Source organism: Lissotriton helveticus, chromosome 11 (assembly GCF_964261635.1).
Source record: "Lissotriton helveticus chromosome 11, aLisHel1.1, whole genome shotgun sequence".
Classification (NCBI taxonomy): domain Eukaryota; kingdom Metazoa; phylum Chordata; class Amphibia; order Caudata; family Salamandridae; genus Lissotriton; species Lissotriton helveticus.
Genome location: NC_136072.1, coordinates 596,771,956 through 596,794,122, shown reverse-complemented (window position 1 = coordinate 596,794,122; position 22,167 = coordinate 596,771,956). Strand labels below are relative to the sequence as shown.

The 22,167-nt window shown below is 46.5% G+C and overlaps 1 protein-coding gene across 1 annotated transcript in view; it reads right to left on the bottom strand.

The window, feature by feature from the left end:
- LOC144791665 (growth arrest-specific protein 6-like) overlaps positions 1–22,167 on the bottom strand; it is a 208,030-nt gene that overhangs the window by 143,026 nt on the left and 42,837 nt on the right. Inside the window, exon 2 of the mRNA XM_078666398.1 lies at positions 14,364–14,470. Coding sequence (XP_078522524.1) covers positions 14,364–14,470 — 107 coding nt within the window. The remainder of the gene's footprint in view (positions 1–14,363; positions 14,471–22,167) is intronic.

Here is a 22,167-nt window from a genome sequence, read left to right as displayed (position 1 = left end):
ATTATATAATAGCCACTGACTTGAATGACTGTTCAATTATTAGTGACTACATCATAAACAGCCATATTTAAGGAGAGTTCTCAGATAGGTCTGGGGTGTATGGACCGATTAAAACCCCAATAAAGAACCCAATGTTGTAATTTAAGCACAGCCCAGGGCGGTGCGCCCATATATGCAAGTGAGATTGAAACGTCCCACACATCCCGAAGTGGAAACTGTGAGCCGCCGCTGCACATCTGCGCCGGCTCTGATTGCCTGTAATCAAGATGGCGGACACCTGCTGACGGCGGGAAGAAACAACCGGCCGCAGGATATTGTTTGGCAGGCTGGGTGCGGGACCCTGTGCGCACCGATAAGTCTGTTACACTGCACCTTCTGTTCCCCTTTAAGTGCTGTGGCGCTGTTGGCGGAGCTAAAGAATCGGCTGATATCGGGGTTAAGTCCGGAGTTGCATGCACCCGCCTCACTGCAAAAATTGTGCTGTTGGGCTGCGAACTGTGAGCCATATAATTAGCGAGCCTAAAGCCCGTTCTGCCCATAGCTCCAGGATTTGGCACGTCAACGGCTGGAGTCGCTAAGCTCACACGCCGTCCAGGCCGGGAAGATGAGCAAAGGAGACCCCCGACAGCTGCGCCTCACATTCGAACAAAAGCGCCAAAATAAGCTGCCATCTCAAGACTCGGAGGCTGCGGAGTCTGGGGCGCATGGTGACGAGCAGGACATTGATGTCAAAACACTGATGTTGGAGGTGCGTTCCAGCTTGCGGAGCATAGATACGAAGCTGGACTCAATGACCGCTCAGCTGGAATCGGTGAGAGCGCAGGTCTGCACGCACGAGACCAGGCTGGACTGCTTAGAAAATCGCAATACGGAATGCTGCGAGTTCCAACATGACACGAATGTACGATTCACCAACATGGAGAAGCAGATTGAGGTTTTGCGTGCCAAAGCTGATAACCTGGAAGCACGTTCTAGAAGATGCAACGTTCGAGTCACAGGGATTCCGGAAACTACAGCAATCGGGAAAATGGAGGTGTTCATAACTGACCTGCTTCATGAACTATTCGACCCTAACCTGTCCCCTGTGTTCACGCTGGAGCGTGCACATAGGGCGCTGGGAAAGACACCGCCGGTTGGAGGAACACCGAGACCCATCCTCGTGAAGCTGCTGAACTACCAGGACAGAGATCTTATACTCAGACTGGCGAGAGAGAAAGGTAAAATAACACATAAAGGTAATAATCTTTCCTTCTACCCGGACTTCACGCCACTGGTACAGGCAGCTAGGAAAGAATTTGTGCCGGCGAAGCGCCTGCTAAGGGAGGCTGGTCTTCCGTATTCCCTTCTCTACCCTGCAAAACTACGGGTTGTTCACAAGGGAACTGCTAATTATTTTACAGATGCCCAATCTGCCCTTAAATTCGCAAAACATGTCTGTGGCCCTAAATAAAGGAAGAAAAATGCGCCTGCTGAGGACACGGAGGCGAGATTAAGTGACAATGACTAATTACTAGCAGCTTCTTGCTGCTGTGTGTCTTGAGGAGGGGGCCTTCCCTGTCGATTAGCTATACGATTTCAATGTGAGCCTCGCTCCGCCTGGCAGAGTGCCGTGGCGGTTACAAATATTGTACACGCTTGTATCTCCTTTTACATTGTGGTCATGCTGTGTGGCTGTCCTTGGACACAGCTGTGGTCTTCAATACTTTCTGTAATTGTGTGCCTTAGGTCTTACTTAAATTAACGCAGTCACCCTGTGCAAACTGGGTTGTAAGCTCGAGATGCCTTGCCCCGAGGGGTGTCTCCCACTGTTTACTTGTTTAGTTGTTTTTGCGACTTGTGCGGTTTGGGGAGGACTTCATCACAACCTGATTGGGGAGTTGGTGTGGGAGGTGGGAGGAATGGGGAATTGGGTTGTTTGGCTGTAGGTCGATGCTTCGAGGAATACTATACTGCCGCTATACATGGACATGATATGGTTGGGTTGGTTCGTGTACACCGTGACTCAGCATTGGGCGACTGGGGGTGACTAGGGTGCTAACGTGGAACATCCGAGGCCGGATGCAGGACAGTAGAAAGGCAAGACTGTTGCATGGTTATCTGCAAAGGCACAACATTGACATATGCTTTTTGCAGGAGACTCATCTGAACACCTTGCCGTCACCAAGACTCAGACATGCCAGGTGGGGCCACGTATACTTCTGAAATTATGCACGTGGTGTGGCAATCCTGGTTAGGAAGGGACTTGACTGGAGGGAACACTCGATATCCTGTGACGCAGAGGGACGATACATGTTGGCGCATGGGACTCTAATGGGTAAGAAAGTAGTATTGGCGGCTATCTACGGCCCCAATGTAGATGACCCAGAGTTTTTTAGGAAAGTGTGGGCCCAAATCACATTGATGCACTGTCCGGCGGTTATTTGGGGCGGAGACTTTAATGTGGTGCTCAATGATTCCCTAGACCGTAAAGGTGACCCTAGACCTCTACATCAACATGCGAGCACGGCCCTGAATGACATCCTTAAGGAGGGCTCGCTGATAGACATTTGGAGGGTACGGCACCCCGGGGTTAGGGAAGGCACATGCATTTCTAGTCATCATGGGGCTTGGTCTAGACTGGACTTTTGGCTGGTAACTTTGGATGTCGCTGCCTGGACGGTTAATGTAGAGGACCTGGCCCGCTCTCTGTCAGACCACGCCCCTTGTCTGTTGGAACTGCAGATCCCGGGTGTACCCACTCGTGCCTTTTCCTGGCGCCTGCCACCACATGCTTTCCTGGATGCTGCCTTTACTGAAGAGATAAGGGCGGATATCGTTAATTACTTCGATAATGTTGGGTCTGTATCTACAGAATCTACATTGTGGGATGTATTCAAGGCGGTAATTAGGGGGCAATGCATAGCACGTCAAGCTGGGGTCCTTAAGGCTATTAGGGGTACACTCAGTGCTTTGGAAAAAGACCTCAAAGATCTAGAGAAATTATTTTGTGATAACCCCACCCCTGAGCTTGCGACACAGATTAAAGCTAAACTGTTGGACTACACCGAAGAAGCACAGCGCGAGCTTAAGTTCTTAGGCAAGCAGGCAGAGGCGCTGGTGAAGGGGATAGACCTGGCAAGACGCTGGACAGGCTTATTTCTACTACGGCAGCGCCCACCCACGTGCATACCATCATCAACCCCGAGGGTGCCGTGATAATAGGCCAGGAGGAGATTTTGTCGACTTTCGCCACTTTCTACTCCAAACTATATGAATCCACATATGCGCCGACTCGGGAATTGCTTGAAACCTATCTAGATTCCATTGCCCTAGTCTGGTTTAACGATGCTCATCGCAAATATATGGATCTTCCGGTAACTGCCCAAGACATTGCTAAGGTTATTAAAGGTCTGCCCTTGAATAAAGCCCCAGGCCCCGATGGACTCACCACGGCCTTCTACAAAACTTATGTAGAGGTACTGGTGCCTAGGTTGCATGCTGTTTTTACCGAGACTCTGGTGGAGGGGAAACTGACAGAGTCCATGAGAGAGGCCCTTATTGTCACGCTTTTAAATCCGGACAAAGACTCCAAATCTCTGGATTCATACAGACCCTTGTCTCTCATAAATGTTGATGTGAAAATATATGCGAAAATCATTGCAGACCGCCTGTTGCCTTTGCTCCCATTGGTGGCCTCCACGATCAATCGGGGTTCATACCGGGCCGTGCAACGTCACACAATTTACAAACTGTTGTCTCAGTACTACACTATCTTAATCCAGATGAGCAGGCCGCAGCGGTCTTTTTAGATGCTACAAAGGGCTTTGACTCTCTTGAATGGCCCTATCTTTTCCGAATACTGGAACGCATGGGGTTTAGCCCAATGTTTATAGCACTGATTCGCCCACTCTACACGGCGCCTAAGGCGAGGGTGAGAGTTAATGGCCTCGTATCCGAACCTTTCTCTGTTTCCCGGGGCACGAGACAGGGCTGCCCCCTGTCCCCGCTCTTGTTTGCCATTGCGATGGAACCGTTGGCGGCCAGAATTCGGCAACACCATACTGCGCGAGGTATACGTTTTAGCACCCGCAGCCTATGGATTTCATTGTATGCTGACGACGTGACCCTGTATGTCTCGAAACCAGCTGAAAACTTGAACCTGCTGCTCCGCGAATTTGTAAAGTTCGCTGGGTTGTCAGGCATTTCAATAAATTGGACCAAATCGGTCGTTTTTCCACTAACTGACAACACCCCAGAGGTGCAATCCGAATTCCCTCTGAGGTGGGAGGCCTATAAAGTCAAATACCTGGGAGTGTGGATAAGCCGCAATCTCCAAGACATCTGGACCCTCAATTTTGGCAGGGCGGTTGCTTGGCTTGAGGGGAAGGTTGCCATATGGACAAGACTGCCGCTATCCCTTGCGGGCAGAATAGCCCTTGTGAAGATGGTGGTTTTGCCAAAGTTCCTGTATCTCATTGTTAACATTCCGATCCCCTTGATGAAGCATTTTTTCACCTGTTTGCGCTCCCATCTGCTAACATTGGTATGGGCGGGCGGGCAAGCTAAGCTGTCTTGGGCGCTCCTGACGCTGCCGTTACGACAGGGTGGCATGGGTGCGCCTGATATGCACCTGTATGCCTTGTGCGCGCAGGCCCAGTTTGCACACTTTTGGGCTTGCCCCACTCCCAATCAACCGCATGTGGCGGTGGAGATGGACTTGGTGGCCCCGCTTCCACTCAGTGTAGCCCTCTATCACAAAGCCCGGAGACCATCACTTGACGTGGACACTGCGGATATGCTGCACTGGACATGGCAGGAGTTGCGAAGGCGTGCAGGCCTCTCTCTTTTATATGTGTCGGCAATACCTCTTGGGCAGAACCCAATGATGCCTTGCCTAGAGGAAAGTAGAGGAGATATCTCCATTGCAGGAACGACATTACACACATTCGCTGACCTCTATCCTAATGGCATGTTCCACGATATGCAATTGACGGAGGATGGACCATCCCCGTCCTTTGCAGACAGGTTCATGTACCATAAACTGAAGTCCTCTTCCAGGGCCTTTGGTGACCGTTTTCCGGAAGAACCTCCGCAGCTTCGGGCTCTCCAAGACATTCTGGCAAGGGCCTCCCCGAAGAAGTTGATCTCACGCCTGTACAATGCAATGCAAGAACAATCCCCCTTGTCTCTCCCACTTCGATGCAACTGTGGAATGCTGAACTTGATCCGCAACTGACTGAAGACAAAAAATAAAAAATAAAAAAAACAATCTGGGGTTCAAATATTTTGGAGTATTTGTTTCTCCAGACCTGTCATTGTCGGGAACCCATAATCTAGCCTCTGTGCTATTGTGCGTCAAAGAGGAAGTGAAGGTCTGGTCCTTGTTCCCATTGACCTTGTTTGGTAGATCAGCAATTTTCAAAAGGTTCTCCCTACCCACAATTGCTATACCAGCTTCAGAATTACCCCAACACTATCCCTCTGTCATGGTGAAGACATGTCAATGCAGTCCTGGGTGGGTTCCTTGGGGAGGGCAGTGGCACGTATTGTCCTTCGGGCATGCTTCCAGTCCACATACTGTGGCAGCATTGCTGCTGCATGTTCTGCCTCCCATCTATTGATTATCAATGACTGGTGGTATGGCCCTCGGAAGGACCTACCATATGTGACAGAGCAATGAGCGATGCCTCCCTGCTCGACTACCTATATAATGGGAAGAGGGTTGGGTTCCTTCCCCCGGCAGCCCAAGTAGTCAGACACATGGATACGCTCTCTCTGATGGATCAGGTGGTGGGGGAGCTTGACACATTGGACACCTCTGTGGCAGGGCACTATCCTACAACAGGAAGCTCTATTTAGTGACTTCCACAAATGTGGGTTAAGCATTGGAATATCCACGCTAGATGTTATGCGGGGTACTCTGTTAAAATCATTCCAGGAGATGCAAAGTGACTATCAGGTGCACCATAGCCAATTCTATCAATACCTGCAGTTTTGTCACGCCATATCCCCTTATCTCCCAGACCTTCAGAAGCTGCCAGAGTTAAGCCCATTAGAGGGCAAGCTCCTAGTGGGAGACTTGGGTGAAAACAGAATCACCAATATATATAGGTCCCTGATTACAAACAGCTCCACAGTACTACCTGCACTAAGGGTGGCATAGGAGGCGGACATTGACAATTTAGAAGATGACTGGATGGAGGAACAGGGGGCTCCCCGTATGGTGGCAATACCAGCTTGATACAACATAAATACCAACACAGAGCTAACTACATGAGGCATCGCTTCTGGCACAGGGGTATGATTGACTCCCCTGTGTGCCTCAGCTGTGGGGCAGATGAGGGTACCTTCCTGCACACAGTGTGAAGCTGTGTGGCATTGACCTGTTTTTGGTGGGGGTGGCATCCTGCCTTGGGGAGGTCCTCTCCTGGGTGGTTCCTCTTGACCCCAAGTTAATCCTTCTCCACAGCATGGAGGGAATCGGTATAAAAGGCAGTTATTGTTTTTGGGGCTCATTTTGGCGAAAAGAGACAAAGCTAGAACGTGGTAATCGGACACTCCTCCATACGTCAGGGCTTGGAAGAAGGGGATGGACCATAGTACAAGCCTCAGGGTAGCAGTGTATCAGGCCAGCGGCTGCCCTTAAAACACCCCAAAATGTGGCCCGATGGGCTGATTACATCCAGGGTATAGTTCTAGCTCCAGTTCGCTCTCTTGTCTCACTGCTGGAAGCTGAAATACGGAACAATGGCGCTATGGCATGAGAGACAGAGGTGTATGTCCAAGTTTGAATCTGATTAAGGGCTATCCTGGTGGCAAGTGGCACATGGGTGGGATGTTTGGGACTGACACTGCACGTTTCTGTGTTGCAGTTGTTCACAGAGGTTTTATTACAATCTCTAATGTATGTTTGTGGGCCGTTTGAGCCTTGATTTAGTGCTAATATCCAATAAAATGTATCATGAAAAAATAGGTCCTTAAAGCTTGCTCACTCTTTTGCACAGTTTTAGTTGAGCAGAATCCCACTGGTCTTCAGACAAGTATGAAATGTCTGCATTACTTGCACAAAATTACTTTTTTTTTTTTTTTTCAGAACAAGATTTTATTGTGCTGTTGAAGAGTTACATAAAACATACAGCGTCCCGAGTCCGGGGAGGCTGCGAGCATGAAGGCAAAAATCACATTGTGAGACAATTCAAACAGCCATTTAAACACAAACACCAACCCTAAAGCCCATCCTCCAGCACCCCCCTAGTCTCCCATCCGAAGTCCCCCCACCCCACCCCCTGCACAGCGTCCAATCAGTCCATATAGAGAATATAATAACATAGATGAAGTGTGGAACCCTCCTCACAGGGGTTCAATGTCCAGATGTCTTTCCCCCGGTTCATCACTTGCTGGCGGCTCCAGCCAGAGCCCCCTGTACTCAGCCCACCTCTTCCAAATTTTATAATGTTTCCTGGGGCAACCCCTGGCCTCAAATATCGGGCGTTCCAGGCCCATAGAATGGTCCAGCCCCTTCTTCCACACACCCAATAGCGGAGCTGTGGGATCCTTCTAGGCACGGGCCACATCCCTCTTGGCCACCACAAGACCCAACAACAGTAAGTGGCGTTTATAAACATTTCCTCCCACCTGTTCCAGGACATGAAGAAGGCCTAATTGTGGTGTGCGAGGAAGGTCCCAGCCCAGTACCTCTGACAAACAGTTCCACACGCCCGTCCAAAACTTCCGCAGACCATCACACGCCCAGACAGTATGCAGGAACGTACCTGTCTCTTTACCACACCTCAAGCAGACGGGAGACGCAATCAAGCCCGCCTTCCATAGCCGTTCCCTAGTGTAGTATGCCCTGTGCAAGTACTTAAACTGTATAAATCGTAGCCGGACTGCAATGGCCGCTCCTTTGGGAGCCTCAAGTGCCTCCCTCCAGTCTTCCTCCTCAAATGCTCCCAGATCACATTCCCACTTGGTCCGCAGAGAGTCCAGGGAGGTCGAGCAATGTGTAACTAACGTTTGATATATAGACGAGATTTTTTTGGACTCCAATTCTCCCATGAAGACCTTCGCCTCCAGGGGGCTGAACTCGGGCAACGAGTCCAGACCTCGCAGAGTAGGGGCAATAGCGTGACGAAACTGCAGATATTTAAAAAATTGGGTCTGAGGCATGTCGTATTCCTTGCGTAGTTCCTGGAACGACTTAAGAGTCGTTCCCCGGACCACATGACCCACGGCTGAGATGCCGATTGCATCCCAGCCCCGGAAACCCTGCAGGGACAGCAACTCTGGCAACTGCCCGTTCTGCCACAACGGGGTCTCCCTCGTCAATCTGTTCCACCACCCCATTCTACGGAGCGCGCCGCGCCATATGCGGAATACGGTTTGTGTGGCTGCAGGGAGCCCCCTCCTTTTAACCGCTGAATACAGTATCGTATGCATCGTGTCGGGATCCATCAGGAAGCGCTCTAGGGCGTAGGTAGGGTCACTCCGCTCCCCATACCACCATTCATTTAGCACCAAGAGGTGAGAAGCCTGGTAGTAGGACAGAACATCTGAAGTTGCTAGTCCACCGCAATATGTGGACAAAAAGCATGTGCGGAGCGCCACTCGCGCCGCCCCCCCCGCCCAGAGGAAGGTACTAAGTGCCGAATTCACCAGTCTGAACCACCGCGGTGGTATAGGGTACGGATGATTTTGTAGCTGATATAAAAGGTGCGGAAGGGCCACCATTTTAAAAATGGCCGAGCGGCCATAGATGTTCAGGGGCATGCGGGACCACGTAGTCATGTCAGATCGGATACGCTCCCATACCGGCACGACATTGCGCGCCCAGGAGACAAAATTACTTTTTAAAAGTGAATTTAGCACAAACTAAAATTCTCGTTTTTAGGGGGGAGAGAAAAGCCCAAAAAATACACCTGGTATCTAGGATATGAAAAATGAGAGAGAGTAAATAGACATACGTATTTTGGCAAAACCTTTTGTAAAAATCTGAAGGATGAGGTGCATACAGCTAATTAATGTAACGAAGCACTTGCTCACGCAAATTCTCTGCAGATCTTTTACTATTCTATGGGTAGAAGACATTTTGATCATTTAATATGAATCTATAAAATAATAATTCCTCCTACATTATCCTACGCATTAGACCCCACCCTCCCCACACTCCTATTGAATCTTTGGCATTCTTAAACAAGTGTGAAGGGGAAAATCGAGAGTAAATGTGCGCACAAAGTTCAGTCCTTCCGGTCCAGTTATTAAGGCTAGAACTTAGATTAGTGGGTACATTTGTGCAATCCTTAGAGAATATTATTCGATAAGGATATAAAATACACCATGCCCCAAGTACTTCTCTGAGATCTCTGATTAGACCAGAGATTTTGTATAATACTGCAGCCTACACAATTTTGGAGGGAAATTTGTCTCAAGCTTTGGAATATTTTGAGTGTAATCTACATCTTTTAAAGGGAAGGCCGCCCAGGCACCTCTGACTCTTTTTAAGATTTCAATCTTTGCGTCTCAGCTTTAAGTTGGAGAAGGATTAATGTGATTCTCTGAAATCATATAGCACTATACTTACTAATATTTCATTAGGATTAGTCCGGACATATTTATGCTTTCAAATTCCACATAGCTTTAGACATCTTATTATCTCTATACGTTTTGGAAGAGTTCTTTTAAATAATATACTGGTGAAATGGCCTAAGAACCCCCAAAAATGGAATGTGTGCAATGTATGCCATGTAGGAATTTCAGATATGTTTCATGTCTTACACTTATGTCCGGCACTAAATGAAGAGAGAGCCAAATTCTTATTACTGCTGATAAAGAGCTATAATTTGGACACACATCAGGATAGAATGGTATTGTTTAAAAAAAACGCCAAATCAATTTACCTGTTTTAAAGTGTATAAAATCTTTAAATGGTTTACCAGTTTTTTATGAATGGTTTTACAAGTCTACTTTTGAAACTTTGTATGATGGAGGTTTCATAAGGTGGGATGTATTTATCATGGATTTTAGTATGTCTTTCAAGATGTTGATCGCAGATCTTGGTGGAGGTCAATACCGAAAAATAAATAAATAGTAAATAGTAATACACAAAGAAGAAACATTGATTAAATTTAGTGCCTGTCACTGTGAATGACCAGAAAGTGGGTGATACCTCTTGTAACTCCAGCTAATTGCATGATACCATAGGCTGCTCACTTCAGAATATTGGACTCTGTGGCACTCATATCTCAGTTCTCTGGGTAATCTGCTGTATTCTAAAACCATCTGCATCCCTGTATTTGTTGTACTGTGTCTTCTCACAACCTGGCTCTCGGCTTTTCCCTTGGTCTTTTTATCTACCGATACCTCTTTCTCACTTTCAAGCTCAACCTGTCCCGTCTGCTGCCACCCTGAATCTTTTTGGCTAGACTGAAGTATGCGTTTAATGATAAATTGCGGTAGGGTTGGATAGATGGATAGGCCAGTGTCTATGATACTTCTGTATTTAATGGTTTTGTGAAAGGGCTGGCTGGTGATGGAAAGCAGTTTTTTAAATTGTTGCCAAAAGCTTCAGAGATGGCTGATGATCCGTGTACATATGCAAAAATAACATGCGATAGACCGAATATTCAACTATGTCAAACATTCACCCCAGTACAGAGATCTGGGCCTGAATCCATAGTTTTTTTTTTATCCCCATGCCATTCCAGTTTAAACCCAGCCATATGCAAATCAGTCTTGACTCTGTTCCCCATGGGAACAGTCCAGCCCGAACTGCCAGACCAGGTTTTCCCTGGACTGGAACACAAGCATCCAAGGACCGGTTTCGGGGTATCACCCCTCATCAATGTTTTGTAATTTATGATAATGTATGAGTAAGTCATTTATTTGAATGTTACCCCACTACTTTCCTAGTCTATTTAGTGATTTGCAGATTCCTAGAGGTAAGTTACACAACACCCATTGTGTTCTTTTAAGTCCTACCCTATCCTATACATCCTATATGGCAGTATATCAATAATAAGAGTAAGCACAGCGATACAGAAGGTGAGTACATTTATTCATAACACTTTACAAAGCTAAGTTGGTATTTACCAGATTTCCTTTTATAAGCAGTGCCGGAGTAACAGATAACATAATTACAGACTCTACAAGCCCAAACAGTCATGGCAATTTTCTACATACTCTGCAACAGCTTGAGTCTGTCTCCAGATGCCAAGAAATAGGTTAACTACTGCAACAAACAACAAAGTGATGGAAGGAATGTTTGGATTAATCTCAGACACTGGCAGATCACATTCCCGTCCATAATTTTTTATCCACTATGCCACTCTAGACAGTGACCTTCCATATGCAAATCAGCCTTGGTCTGCCCCAATATAAATTGTCCAACATGAATTACCAGACTAGGCCGCCTCTGAATGTGAACACAAGCAACCCCAGAGTGGCTGGTTTGCATGTTTGGTTCCTGTCTGAGGTGACATTCTAGGCAAAAAAGCGATGGCGAGACTGCAGTCCAGAGTAATTACCAGTGGCTGAGAATAATTCAAGCAATCTACCCATCGCTATTTTGTTTTTCTCAGTGTGACCCCCTGTGATGAATATGTCTATACATGGGTCCCTTTTTCGTTGTGCCAGAGTACTTTTGATGAGGCCCACATAGGTTGAAACTGGCCGGGGATGCTAGTTTTCCCATTCACAGCGGACCTGGCCTGGAAGTTCGGGTTGTACTGTTCCTACTGGAGAAGAACCAAGAATGATTTGCATAATGCTAGTTCTTGTCTGATGTGGGATGTTGAGCAAAAATATAATAGGCTGGATTGCAGCCTGGAGCAATTATCAAATGCAAAAAGAACAATTGAGGGACAGAATGCACCCTAAGTGGGATGGGTATGCCAAGACGTGGGTCCCTTGCTCACTGTGCCACTGGATTCAAGCTAGCCTGGCTGATGAAGGGTAATACCAAAACAAGAGAGGAAGTGTAGAGGTGTTGACAGAATCACCCTCCGATCAGATATGCACAAACAAAGAGATTCTATCAATGTGTAGTGGATAAAAAATGTTATATATATTTTGGTTTTGTGGATAGTGGGATAATTGACTCTCTCTTAAGGTGGTAAAGATGAGAGCACAATGTGCTTGTTAAAATACCCCTCACACACTAAAAAAATCCAATAGTGTCATGCTTCATCATTGGGGTCTTCCCGTCCCTCTACGGGGCGGGGCGTGCTACGACCTGACGAACTACGCGGGAGCACTGGTAATGTGACAAGGGAGGGACGGGAAGACCCCAATGATGAAGCATGACACTATTGGATTTTTTTAGTGTGTGAGGGGTATTTTAACAAGCACATTGTGCTCTCATCTTTACCACCTTAAGAGAGAGTCAATTATCCCACTACCCACAAAACCAAAATATATATAAAATTTTTTATCCACTACACATTGATAGAATCTCTTTGTTTGATGAAGGGTAATACCCAGAAACCGGTCCCAGGATGCTTGTTTCCGGTCCTGGGAGGACCTGGCTTGGCAGTTCGGTCTGGACTGTTCCCATGAGACACAGGGTCAAGACTGATTTGCATATGGCTGGGTTTAAACTCTGGTGGCATGGTGAGTAAAAGAACAATGGATTTAACCCAGATCTCTTTACTGGGGGGTGAATGTATGATTTATTCAGCATTCCGGCCATCATTTGTTTGCGCGGCACTTTTCACCCTAAGGGGATGGGTATGCCCAAACGTTGGTCCTTTGCTCACTGTGCCACTGGATTCAAGCTAGCCTGGCTGATGAAGGGTAATACCCAGAAACCGGTACCAGGATGCTTTTTTCCGGTCCAGGGAGGACCTGGCTTGGCAGTTCAGTCTGGACTGTTCCCATGAGGCACAGGGTCAAGACTGATTTGCATATGGCTGGGTCTAAACTGGGGTGGGATGGTAAGCAAAATAATGATGGATTTAATCCAGATCACTTGACTGGGGGGTGAATGTATGATTTATTCAGCATTCCGTCCATCATTTGTTTGCGTAGCACTAGAGCAAATATCAGTCACTGAAATTAGTTCAAGCAATCCACCAATCACTTTTTTTGCTTTCTTGAGAAACAGATTAGGCTAATTTTCACAAGCCCAGCAACTGGAATGGCAAGCCTCTACATGCCCAGAGGCAGATGTGGTTAGATCCCTTATGCACTACAACAAGAATCTGGCAGTTAACACATAACCCGCAAGACATCAAGTACACATCCATATCTTCAACATTAGGTAAAGTCAACCTGCACATTGCTATCAGTAGATACTGCATGTCTTCACATATCTAGTAACTATTGAGATTGTTGCCACATGACCAGCAACTGTGTGACCAGTTCAAAGTTTCACATCTTTATACCCAACTTTCAGTAACCCCTGCGTCTTTTTCTTGCTCCTGCATCACTCCATTTAGCAAGGCAGTTCTTACCAGGGGTGAGACAAAGAGGGAGGAAAGTTGGCATGTGTCACCTACCCCAACAATCAAACATTGCCAGGTCTTGTGGTGTGATGCGGTTCAGGACAGCCGGCGGGGAGCCCCTCCAGCACACAGAAGCCGTGGCCTTTTGCCTCGGGTACTCCCATGCCCACATGCACTTTCATTTACTTGTCTCTGTAAATGATGGGCAGACAGAGGATCCTTTGAAAGCTCACAAAGGTCGCTTTCTAGCTAATTGCAGTAGGCCAGAGGGGCCAACAATATGGAAAAAGAAGCTCGAGAACTCCTAAGCATAAGTTTTGACTCAACTTGGGTCTTTGGGAGAGCCTAAGTAGAGGGTCGCGGGGGGGGGGGTAGAAACCAGGGCACTAATAACATGGTCTGACCCATGGACCACATAATGAGTTCACAGTGGCTTTAGCCACATTGTACTAGAATAAAAATAGCATTTGATAGCCCTGCACAAACTGTCAGTGCACCTGTAATGTACGGAGAGCATCTGTAGGCCACACAGCCCAATATGGCCATGATGCCCACATTGAACAGGAACTAGCCATCAAAGCACGACTCACCATCATTCACATATGGAGATCCAGGCCCTGATAAACTAAAACCATATATCAATCCTAGAGCATTGTATCCAATGAATTGAATGCGTTGAGATCGCCAAAATACACCCGGTCAGTCAAATCTGAGACAACATGACCTAGTATACTGCTCAGAGAAGTGAAGCCACTCACCTGTAGGATTAAATGGTCAGGTGATTGACACAGGGACACTGAACCAATAATCATATGGAATACATATAGATAGAATTTGGTACGGGGCTACATACCCTTTTACTTTCAGAACATGTTTAAATGGAATTATCAAATGTGACATTTCCCATCATCCCTCTGGGCATGTACTATTCACTCCATGCCATACCTTGTTAATTTAGAAAGTGGAAACTCCATGAGAAGAATATTCTTGTCTTCATTACCCAGGTATAACTCGTTCACTGACCGGGCTGCATCCAGAAGAATACAAGTGTCCTGCATGTAAAGAGCAAGGAAGGGTTAATTTACATGTGCAAATGAAAACCATTTCCCTATCAGGATTGTAAATGGTCTGAAAAAAGAAAACATAAAATTATGTCATGCATGGATCTCACAGACAGGAAACCTGAAAACCTAAGTATCTTAAAAACAAGTGTTCAGCTACAAATCATATATTCAGGGGCCGATTCCGATATCAGCTGGAAAGCCTTCAACAGTTAGTCGGAAGCTTTCCAACCGCGGTCTTAGGCTATCCAACTGACACAGTCTGTTTGCGGTCCTAACGCCGATTACAATGTCATTCCGACTCGGTTTCGACCAGCTCTCGAAGTCTTCTGGCCGACACGGAAAGGCTGTCTGAAAGAGACTTTGGGAGCCCCTAGCAGGACACCCTTGCCTCCATGGCCTATGGTTGGGGGCCGAGGGGGTACCTAAGGTGCCCTTCATGTAAATCCATGCATTGGGGTGTAGCCACAGTGTGCAAGGTTTTACAGACACCCACATTTCTTCATGGGAGCCTGTATTATGGCTGTAATACAAGCTCCCATAGAGACATGGGAGTATCCGACTTAACAGTGTTCGGTCGCATCATAATCAGGTGGTCAGAACCGCCGACTGGGGGTTGCTTGGTAATAAGCCCCTTAGTGTCTCATCCATGCAAGATTTTCATGCCTCTTCCATAAAATAAATGTACATATTGTGAATCTAAATGTACCACATGTATATAGTCAGTAGTTATTATGAAGAGGTGACGCTCATAGACCTCCATTGAGCAGCCTCAATTTAACAATGTTCCGAAACGTATCTATTAAGGTACTTGGGTGACACATTAAAGCAGAGTGATGGACAAGGATTAAACGTAGCTTATTTATATTAATTACTCAATATATGATTTAGTTTCTAATTAGACCGAACACAATTATGAATGGTTATCGCTAACAAATTAGGTCACTGGAAGTGGGCACACAAAAATGTCGTACACGGATGAACATGTGAAATCAAAATGACTGTGGGAGTGTTGGGCTGGTTCCTGTGTTATGTTTGTGCGCTGGCTGGCATCCATGTCCAGGTCGGAGGTTAAAGTTTAAGTAGTTGACTATTTTTATTACACTGTGCTTTTTGCAAGTCATAAGGTCCTCTTTTCTATATATTTACAAGTTATATGTTATGAAAGGAATCACTAAAACATTCGTATAGATATACAGAGACTAATTGAAGTAACTTTGTAAGATAAAATAAGTTTATAATACTACTTGACCAACTGTGAGGAAGTTGCCGCTGATCCTAGGACTTCCTACATGGCAACGACCCTAGACCAAACCGGAAGTCAGGGTAGCATGCTATGCGTCGGTGAGGCCACCACTGACTTGCAAGGAAAAAGAACGCTGGAGGGAGACGTGGGGCTGTTTCTTTGAGCGGGAACCAGAGGCGAAGGAGAACCACGGTCGGAGAAGGCGAGCCAGAATAGCGAGACGGAGAGCAGCGGTATCGGGGAGCAGTCGGCCCCAGGAGACCGGGAGAAGGAGGAGAAAACCAGCAATCAAGAGAAACGCTCCGAGAGCACGTCGCTTAAGACCAGTACTCCAGAGGCGAGTGAGGAGGTTGGATCTCCCTTCGCCACGACCCTGAAGGATCGTGGTTACAGGCAAGTGCCTTTAGCACAATTGTTCTCTTTTAAGGGCTGGTGGGCTGGTTTTTAAGGCAGCACCCAAATAGGCACTTGATTACCTCACCTAGGCACCCCACCTTTAGGGCACTGGTGAAGGCTGGCATAACCCCCCCCCCCTTGTTTACATTAAACCCTACAGGCAGTGGCCTAATCCTTGTTTTTCTTGTATTTTTCCTTTGGCTCAACAAACTCGGCTTCTCCCTTGACGCATCAACAACACCCACCCCCCCCCGGAGAAGTGAAAACCCCAGGAAGGCTCCCGAAAGGACAAGCCTGAAAGAAGTGGGACATTGGCGCAACACTCCTAAAGAGAACTGACTATCGCCTGTAACCTTTGCTTACAATAAAGGTGTATCACAAAAGCAACATAGCCTACGATTGTCTCATTGGGAGGGAGCTAAGGGACGAGAACACCCTCCATTAGGCTCATACACACATAAGAGGCATATAAAGGGAAATGAACCTTTAGAAGATTAAACAATTCAGAATCTATACAATATTTGATTGTTGTATGACGGAACCATGCATGCGATTACTGAGCATGCCTTAGCAATGCGATCTTTGCCACAACCACGTCTTTATCACACATGCATTTACCACGCATGCCTTTACAAATTTTTTTGTTGTAAAGGCATGATTGGGAAAGGCATATACATGGTAAAGGTTACATCTCAGCCCTGAGCCCTAAAACCCAGCACCCAGACCTGAAATCTACCTCGACCCTAGCCGTAACAACACCCTAGCCCCCCACCCTGAGCCCTCTAACCGGCCCCCAGCCCTAAACACTACCCTGACCCAAGCCCTAAAATCACCCCAACCTCCTTGCCTTGAGTCTTAAAACCAGCCCATGGCCTAAAAAAACTTCACCGACACCCACAATGAGCCCTAAACTACTCTCCAAATCGCGTCGGGATTGTTCTCATTACTCCCAATCTTGTCCGGGCAGGAAGTGCATTTCCAACGCCTCCCACCCCCGCCCATTCCTCTGAGTCTAGAGCGCTGACTGCCTTTACCACGCATATGCCTTTACCGCCTTTACAATGAAAACCATTGAAAAGGCATGAGTGGTAAAGGAATATGTGTGATAAAAGCATAAGCATGGTAAAGGCATAAGCGCGGTAAAGGCATAAGCATGGTAAAGGCATAAGTATGGTAAAGGCAAGCGTGGTAATGCTTGCGCTGTTATGGCACGCTGGGTTCAGTCTGCATGGTTAATTCCGTTTCACATATTTGATCAAAGTAAAGTTGTCCGAAGTATGACAATTATTACATTTTATACATAGGGTCAACTGCGTGCATAGTTAGTGTCTGTTAAAAATGTTTGTGTGGCGGTAGGAAGGGAGACAACTATGGGGCTAAAGGTAGGCACAGAAATGGAAAAAGGGAAGAAGAGGAGGAAGAAATAGTGAATGTGTGAGAGAGTTTGAGCGAGAAATAGAAAGAAGCAGAAATATGAAAAGCTGCAGGGGATATGAGGGGGCTGGGTTGAGGAGATGAGGAATGGGTGTGGGGAGAAGTGACTGAGGATAACGGTAGCGGTGAGTAACTGTAACTGTAACTTTTTATTGTTTAGTTAATTAAAACCATTACAATGTTCTTCCCTATTGATAGCAGCCAAGAATGTAACAAAATTTAAAATCATGCAACCGTCAGTTGCACCAAAAAGTCTTCCAGATTAAAATCACTATTAGATCATAATTACATTCTAAAATTCGATTAAATAATGCCTGTACTCTACTTTTTCTACATATATTACAGTTAAGAACCGACAGTTTAACAGATGTCAGAGGTCAGCCCCTTCGGTACTAGCAATAAGTCAATATGAATAAAAGTAGATGTACTGGACCACTTGCTCTCTACTTGTGATGACTCCGTAAAACAATAAAACTAGCATCAAGCTTTCCATGAACAAACCCTCTCATTGTTGTGTTGACTTTGTTGCCTGATCGTGTACACGCAGGAACTTAATCAGTTTACAGTTCATCTGGGGATCAGATGGATCAAGCCCTTTAATTATAGCCTCCCGACATGTTCGTATTCCTCTATCCAGAAAAGCTTTTCTTAGTAAGGTCGCTCGTGCAGGCCGAAGTTTCTTGCAAATGCATATTAAGTGGATGAGGTCTTCTGTAGGACTTCCACATAGATGACAGCTTTTTACTTCCTTATTTTTCCACTTTGGGGCGTCTGCCAGTGATGGATATTTACCAAAACGAAGTGCCATTAGCTGTTTTTTTAGGTGGACCGAGTATGTTAAATCTAGGTATGCTGCTGGTTTAAGTATCTTGTAGTTGTTAAGGACAGTCCACGCGTGGGACCTCTGGCACAACATATTTTTGTCAAGCAAAATCGAGTGCAATTTTGCAACTTTATTAATTGTAGACTTAAATGTGACATAAGGCAGGTTTTTATTCCACAGGTCCAAAGTGCAAGAGGATTTGAGAGCATTTTGAAAATAGCGTTTATTTGGTGTATTGGAACCGTTCTCTTGTTCTGACCACAAAGCCTCATTTAGTTTAGAGTCCACCATGTTTTGCTTTATCCGGTACCACACTTTAATTGTTGAATATTGCCTGCCAACTGTCTCATTCAGTAAACCAAATTCTAATCGCCCTTGAGCTGGAGTTGCCATTTGAGGAAGCTGAAAGACCCGAGCGGTGAGTAGATCAGGCAGATAATTAGAAAGGGAGGGCAAGGGACACTGTAGAATGAGCTTAAAAACACAGAGGGGGCATATGTCGAGCACCATGCATCACAGTTGTGTCACTTTTTGTGACACAATGGCAGTGCAAACCTCCAAATCATATTTATGAAGCCACGCAACGCCACCTTGCGTGGCTTTGAATGGCCTTATAGATATGAAGTAGGGGAAGGCAGCGCAAATCGCTGCGTTGCCTTACTCTGCGCTAGAGAGGCGTTCCATGGGCCTTGTGGCGGTTGTTCCGACATGCCACCCAACACCCATGGATTTTGATGCATCCCCAGATTTACAAGACCATGTAAACCTGGGGATGTGCTAAAATCTTATGCCTCCCCAGGGAAGGCGCAATGAGGGGAAATAACTTCATTTCTCCTCATTCTTTCCTCTTTCTTATGCGTGCTGCATTCTGCACAAAGACAATCCTGTTTGCAATGCAGTCTTCCTTGCACCATGCTGCAAGGATGCCTGCGCTGGCACTAGGCTGCAGAAACGGCGCCAGCACACGGGTAAAGGCAGTGCTTAATTTGAGCCAGTGGTTTCTGGTGCTCGGCACCGGCACTTAATTGTCAGCACCAGTGCTTGGGACAGCCTGCCACAAAGTGGCGCTGTCTAGGTAATTTAGAGATGACCACAACAACAGTTAATTATGAATGTTATATTCATTAACATAAATGACTATTACCTGCCACCCAAGCCTTTCTTGTAGCTTTGGGGGCCTGGAATAGCCTGAACTGTCACACTTGTAGAAGTGTGATGGTTAGTAGTTGTGTCGTTACTATTATTGGCACTACGGCAGAGGCAATGTGTTGTGTAAGCTGCAGTGACCTCCGTACGAGAGCCCTGGCACATATTTTTTTTTACAAATTAAGCACAGGGTAAAGGACAGGAATGCGATGTATGCAGGGCCGGACTGGGAACCACAACCCGCCCTGGTAAAGTGCTCTGCCTCCCCCACCCCCTCCCCACTCGGGGTGGGCGGAGGTTGGAGGTCCCGCCGAGCTCTTTGCTGGGGCCGGTTTTCGGCCGATTTTGGTACAGGGCCGATTTTGCAGCTATGATGCAAAAACGGCCCTGTAACAAAAACGGCCCCCCAGGGGCCCAAAACCGGCCCCCACCCGTGCGGCGTACCGAGGGATTGCCCGGTGCCGCTATGGCCAGTCCGGCCCTGGATGTATGTCATAGATATGGCACATTCCTGCCCTTTCACTTTGACGCAGGGCAGAGCAACAAGGTTACTTGCTGTGCTGCCCTGTGCAAATACCCATAAATATGCCCCGAGTGTCGGTGTGTTTTGATAAGGGAAGGGCATCAGTGAGTGTGTAATAAGTGTGAAACTGAGCTTGAGGCGATCGTTAGAGTATAACTAAACAGGGAAAGGACATATGGAGCCCGAGAGGGGAGAAAATAACAAATACAATAAAAGGATTTAATGAGTTAATAGAGTGTGGGGAAAGGGTTGTAGCAGACGTAATACGGGAAGATGCGGAGAGGAAATAGAGGAATGTGTCCACAGTGGAACTGTCCAGGTCAGCGCGTTCTACATTCCCTCCATATCTCGAGGCCTAAGACACGACGCTCCCTCGTTCTGCTGTCAGAGTCAGAGCCGCCGCCATCTTGACCTCGAGAAAAGCAAACAGTTCTCAAAGTGTCTCTCCGCCTTTACCTGCTGATCCTGCTTATCACAAGGGTTTCTCAAGCGACTGCAGTGCGAGGGCAGAGCAACACAAGGATGACACGATTCAGTCTGCAAAAGGCGTCGCCATTTTGACAAAGACCTTGATCTATTTATAATCCCCAACCTCCTCCTCCTCTCAAGAGCTTGCAAAGCCAATCCAGCGAGCAACCCAACAAGAAGTCATACGACTACCCTCTTGTCCATAGTGATTGATCGCCATGCCTCCAACTTTCAACAAACTCCTATTCACCACCCAGAGGGTTGTACACCAAAGCACAACACCTCCAAATCAACCAAAGAGCAGATCAAATAGGCACGCAACGCAGCCCTGAGAAATGCAGCAGGTGCAGTGACGGTGGGATCCAGGGAAGTGAGGGGACTGCTGCACCCCTATTATAGCAGATTTTTTATAGAAACATTCTAATTTTTTTATATGCATAATAACGAAAAACAGTTGTTCCTCAGGTATATAACGTACACAAGACCCCTCACTTCTGTTGGGCCCTCCACCTCACTCTACAGTATTGCCTGCACAGCGGTTCAGGATATCAGTCAATTTCCCCTATTATAGCTGCTTTTAAAACCAAACAAAGGGCTAGAGGTCAGCTTTCCCTGCTTGTATTAGGGCCCATGTCAAACTTGTAGAGCTACTGGGATCTGCACTCCCACACTCAGTTTAAACTCACCCACCTCAACATCTGTAACGCCCCGAACACAGCAGCCCCTCCCTCCCACCCCACCTCACACACAGATCCCACCAAATATAGTGCAGCCTTACACTTTCTCTCCGCTTTCTTAGGTCTCCTGAGCTCTAGGGCATCCAGAGTTTCTCAAACACTAAAGCGAGGCGACTTCAGCCAGTAGGCCGCTCGAACCCCAAACGGCTTCCACATTTCCTATAATGCTTTCACTCCAACCTCTGCCAGTTGTTCTTGATTCGGACCCACTCGATTCAGTTCAGACCAAAAGCTGTTCTCAGACTCCTTCAGATCACCCATAACAATGGTCTCCACTGCAATTAGTCCCACCTCCCTTGGAACTCCAGCCAAAGCCCCCTTCCCGCAGGTAATTGATAAGTTAACCTGACAAGGAAATGCCTGAAAGCGAGTCATTTAACTTGTGGTGGATCTTCACGATCCCAGCAAGCAAGCACACATGTGTATTCTATCCTGCCTAGAGTGGCATGCACTAAATATGAGGATAATACCCACACACATTAGCGCACAATTTTACTTTTCGGTCAGTGTTTTGAGCCAATAATAGCTGAATACTTTGCTGATTTTTTCCATTTGTTTCCTAACTGTCTTTTGGTTGCAGAAAGCATTCACGTTAATTATGGGATAGCATTCGACATACTAGCATGTCGCTAAATTTATTTTGATGGCAAAAAATGTGCAGTAACCCCATTGCTGGAAATTCCTGTACTTAATATACTGCTTTAAATGGCAATGGACATGTAAAGTAGAAAAAATTCAGTCAGTAAATAAAAATACCAAATTAAACCAAGGGACACAATTTGACACCAACAACCACTTGCAAGAAGCAACATTAATGAACATGAATTCAGTCTGTAGAAATTCAGCTGAAGTCAAAAATCCCTTAAACCACTGACTTGTATGTATAGTAGAAACATTGGCATATGGTCAACTGGA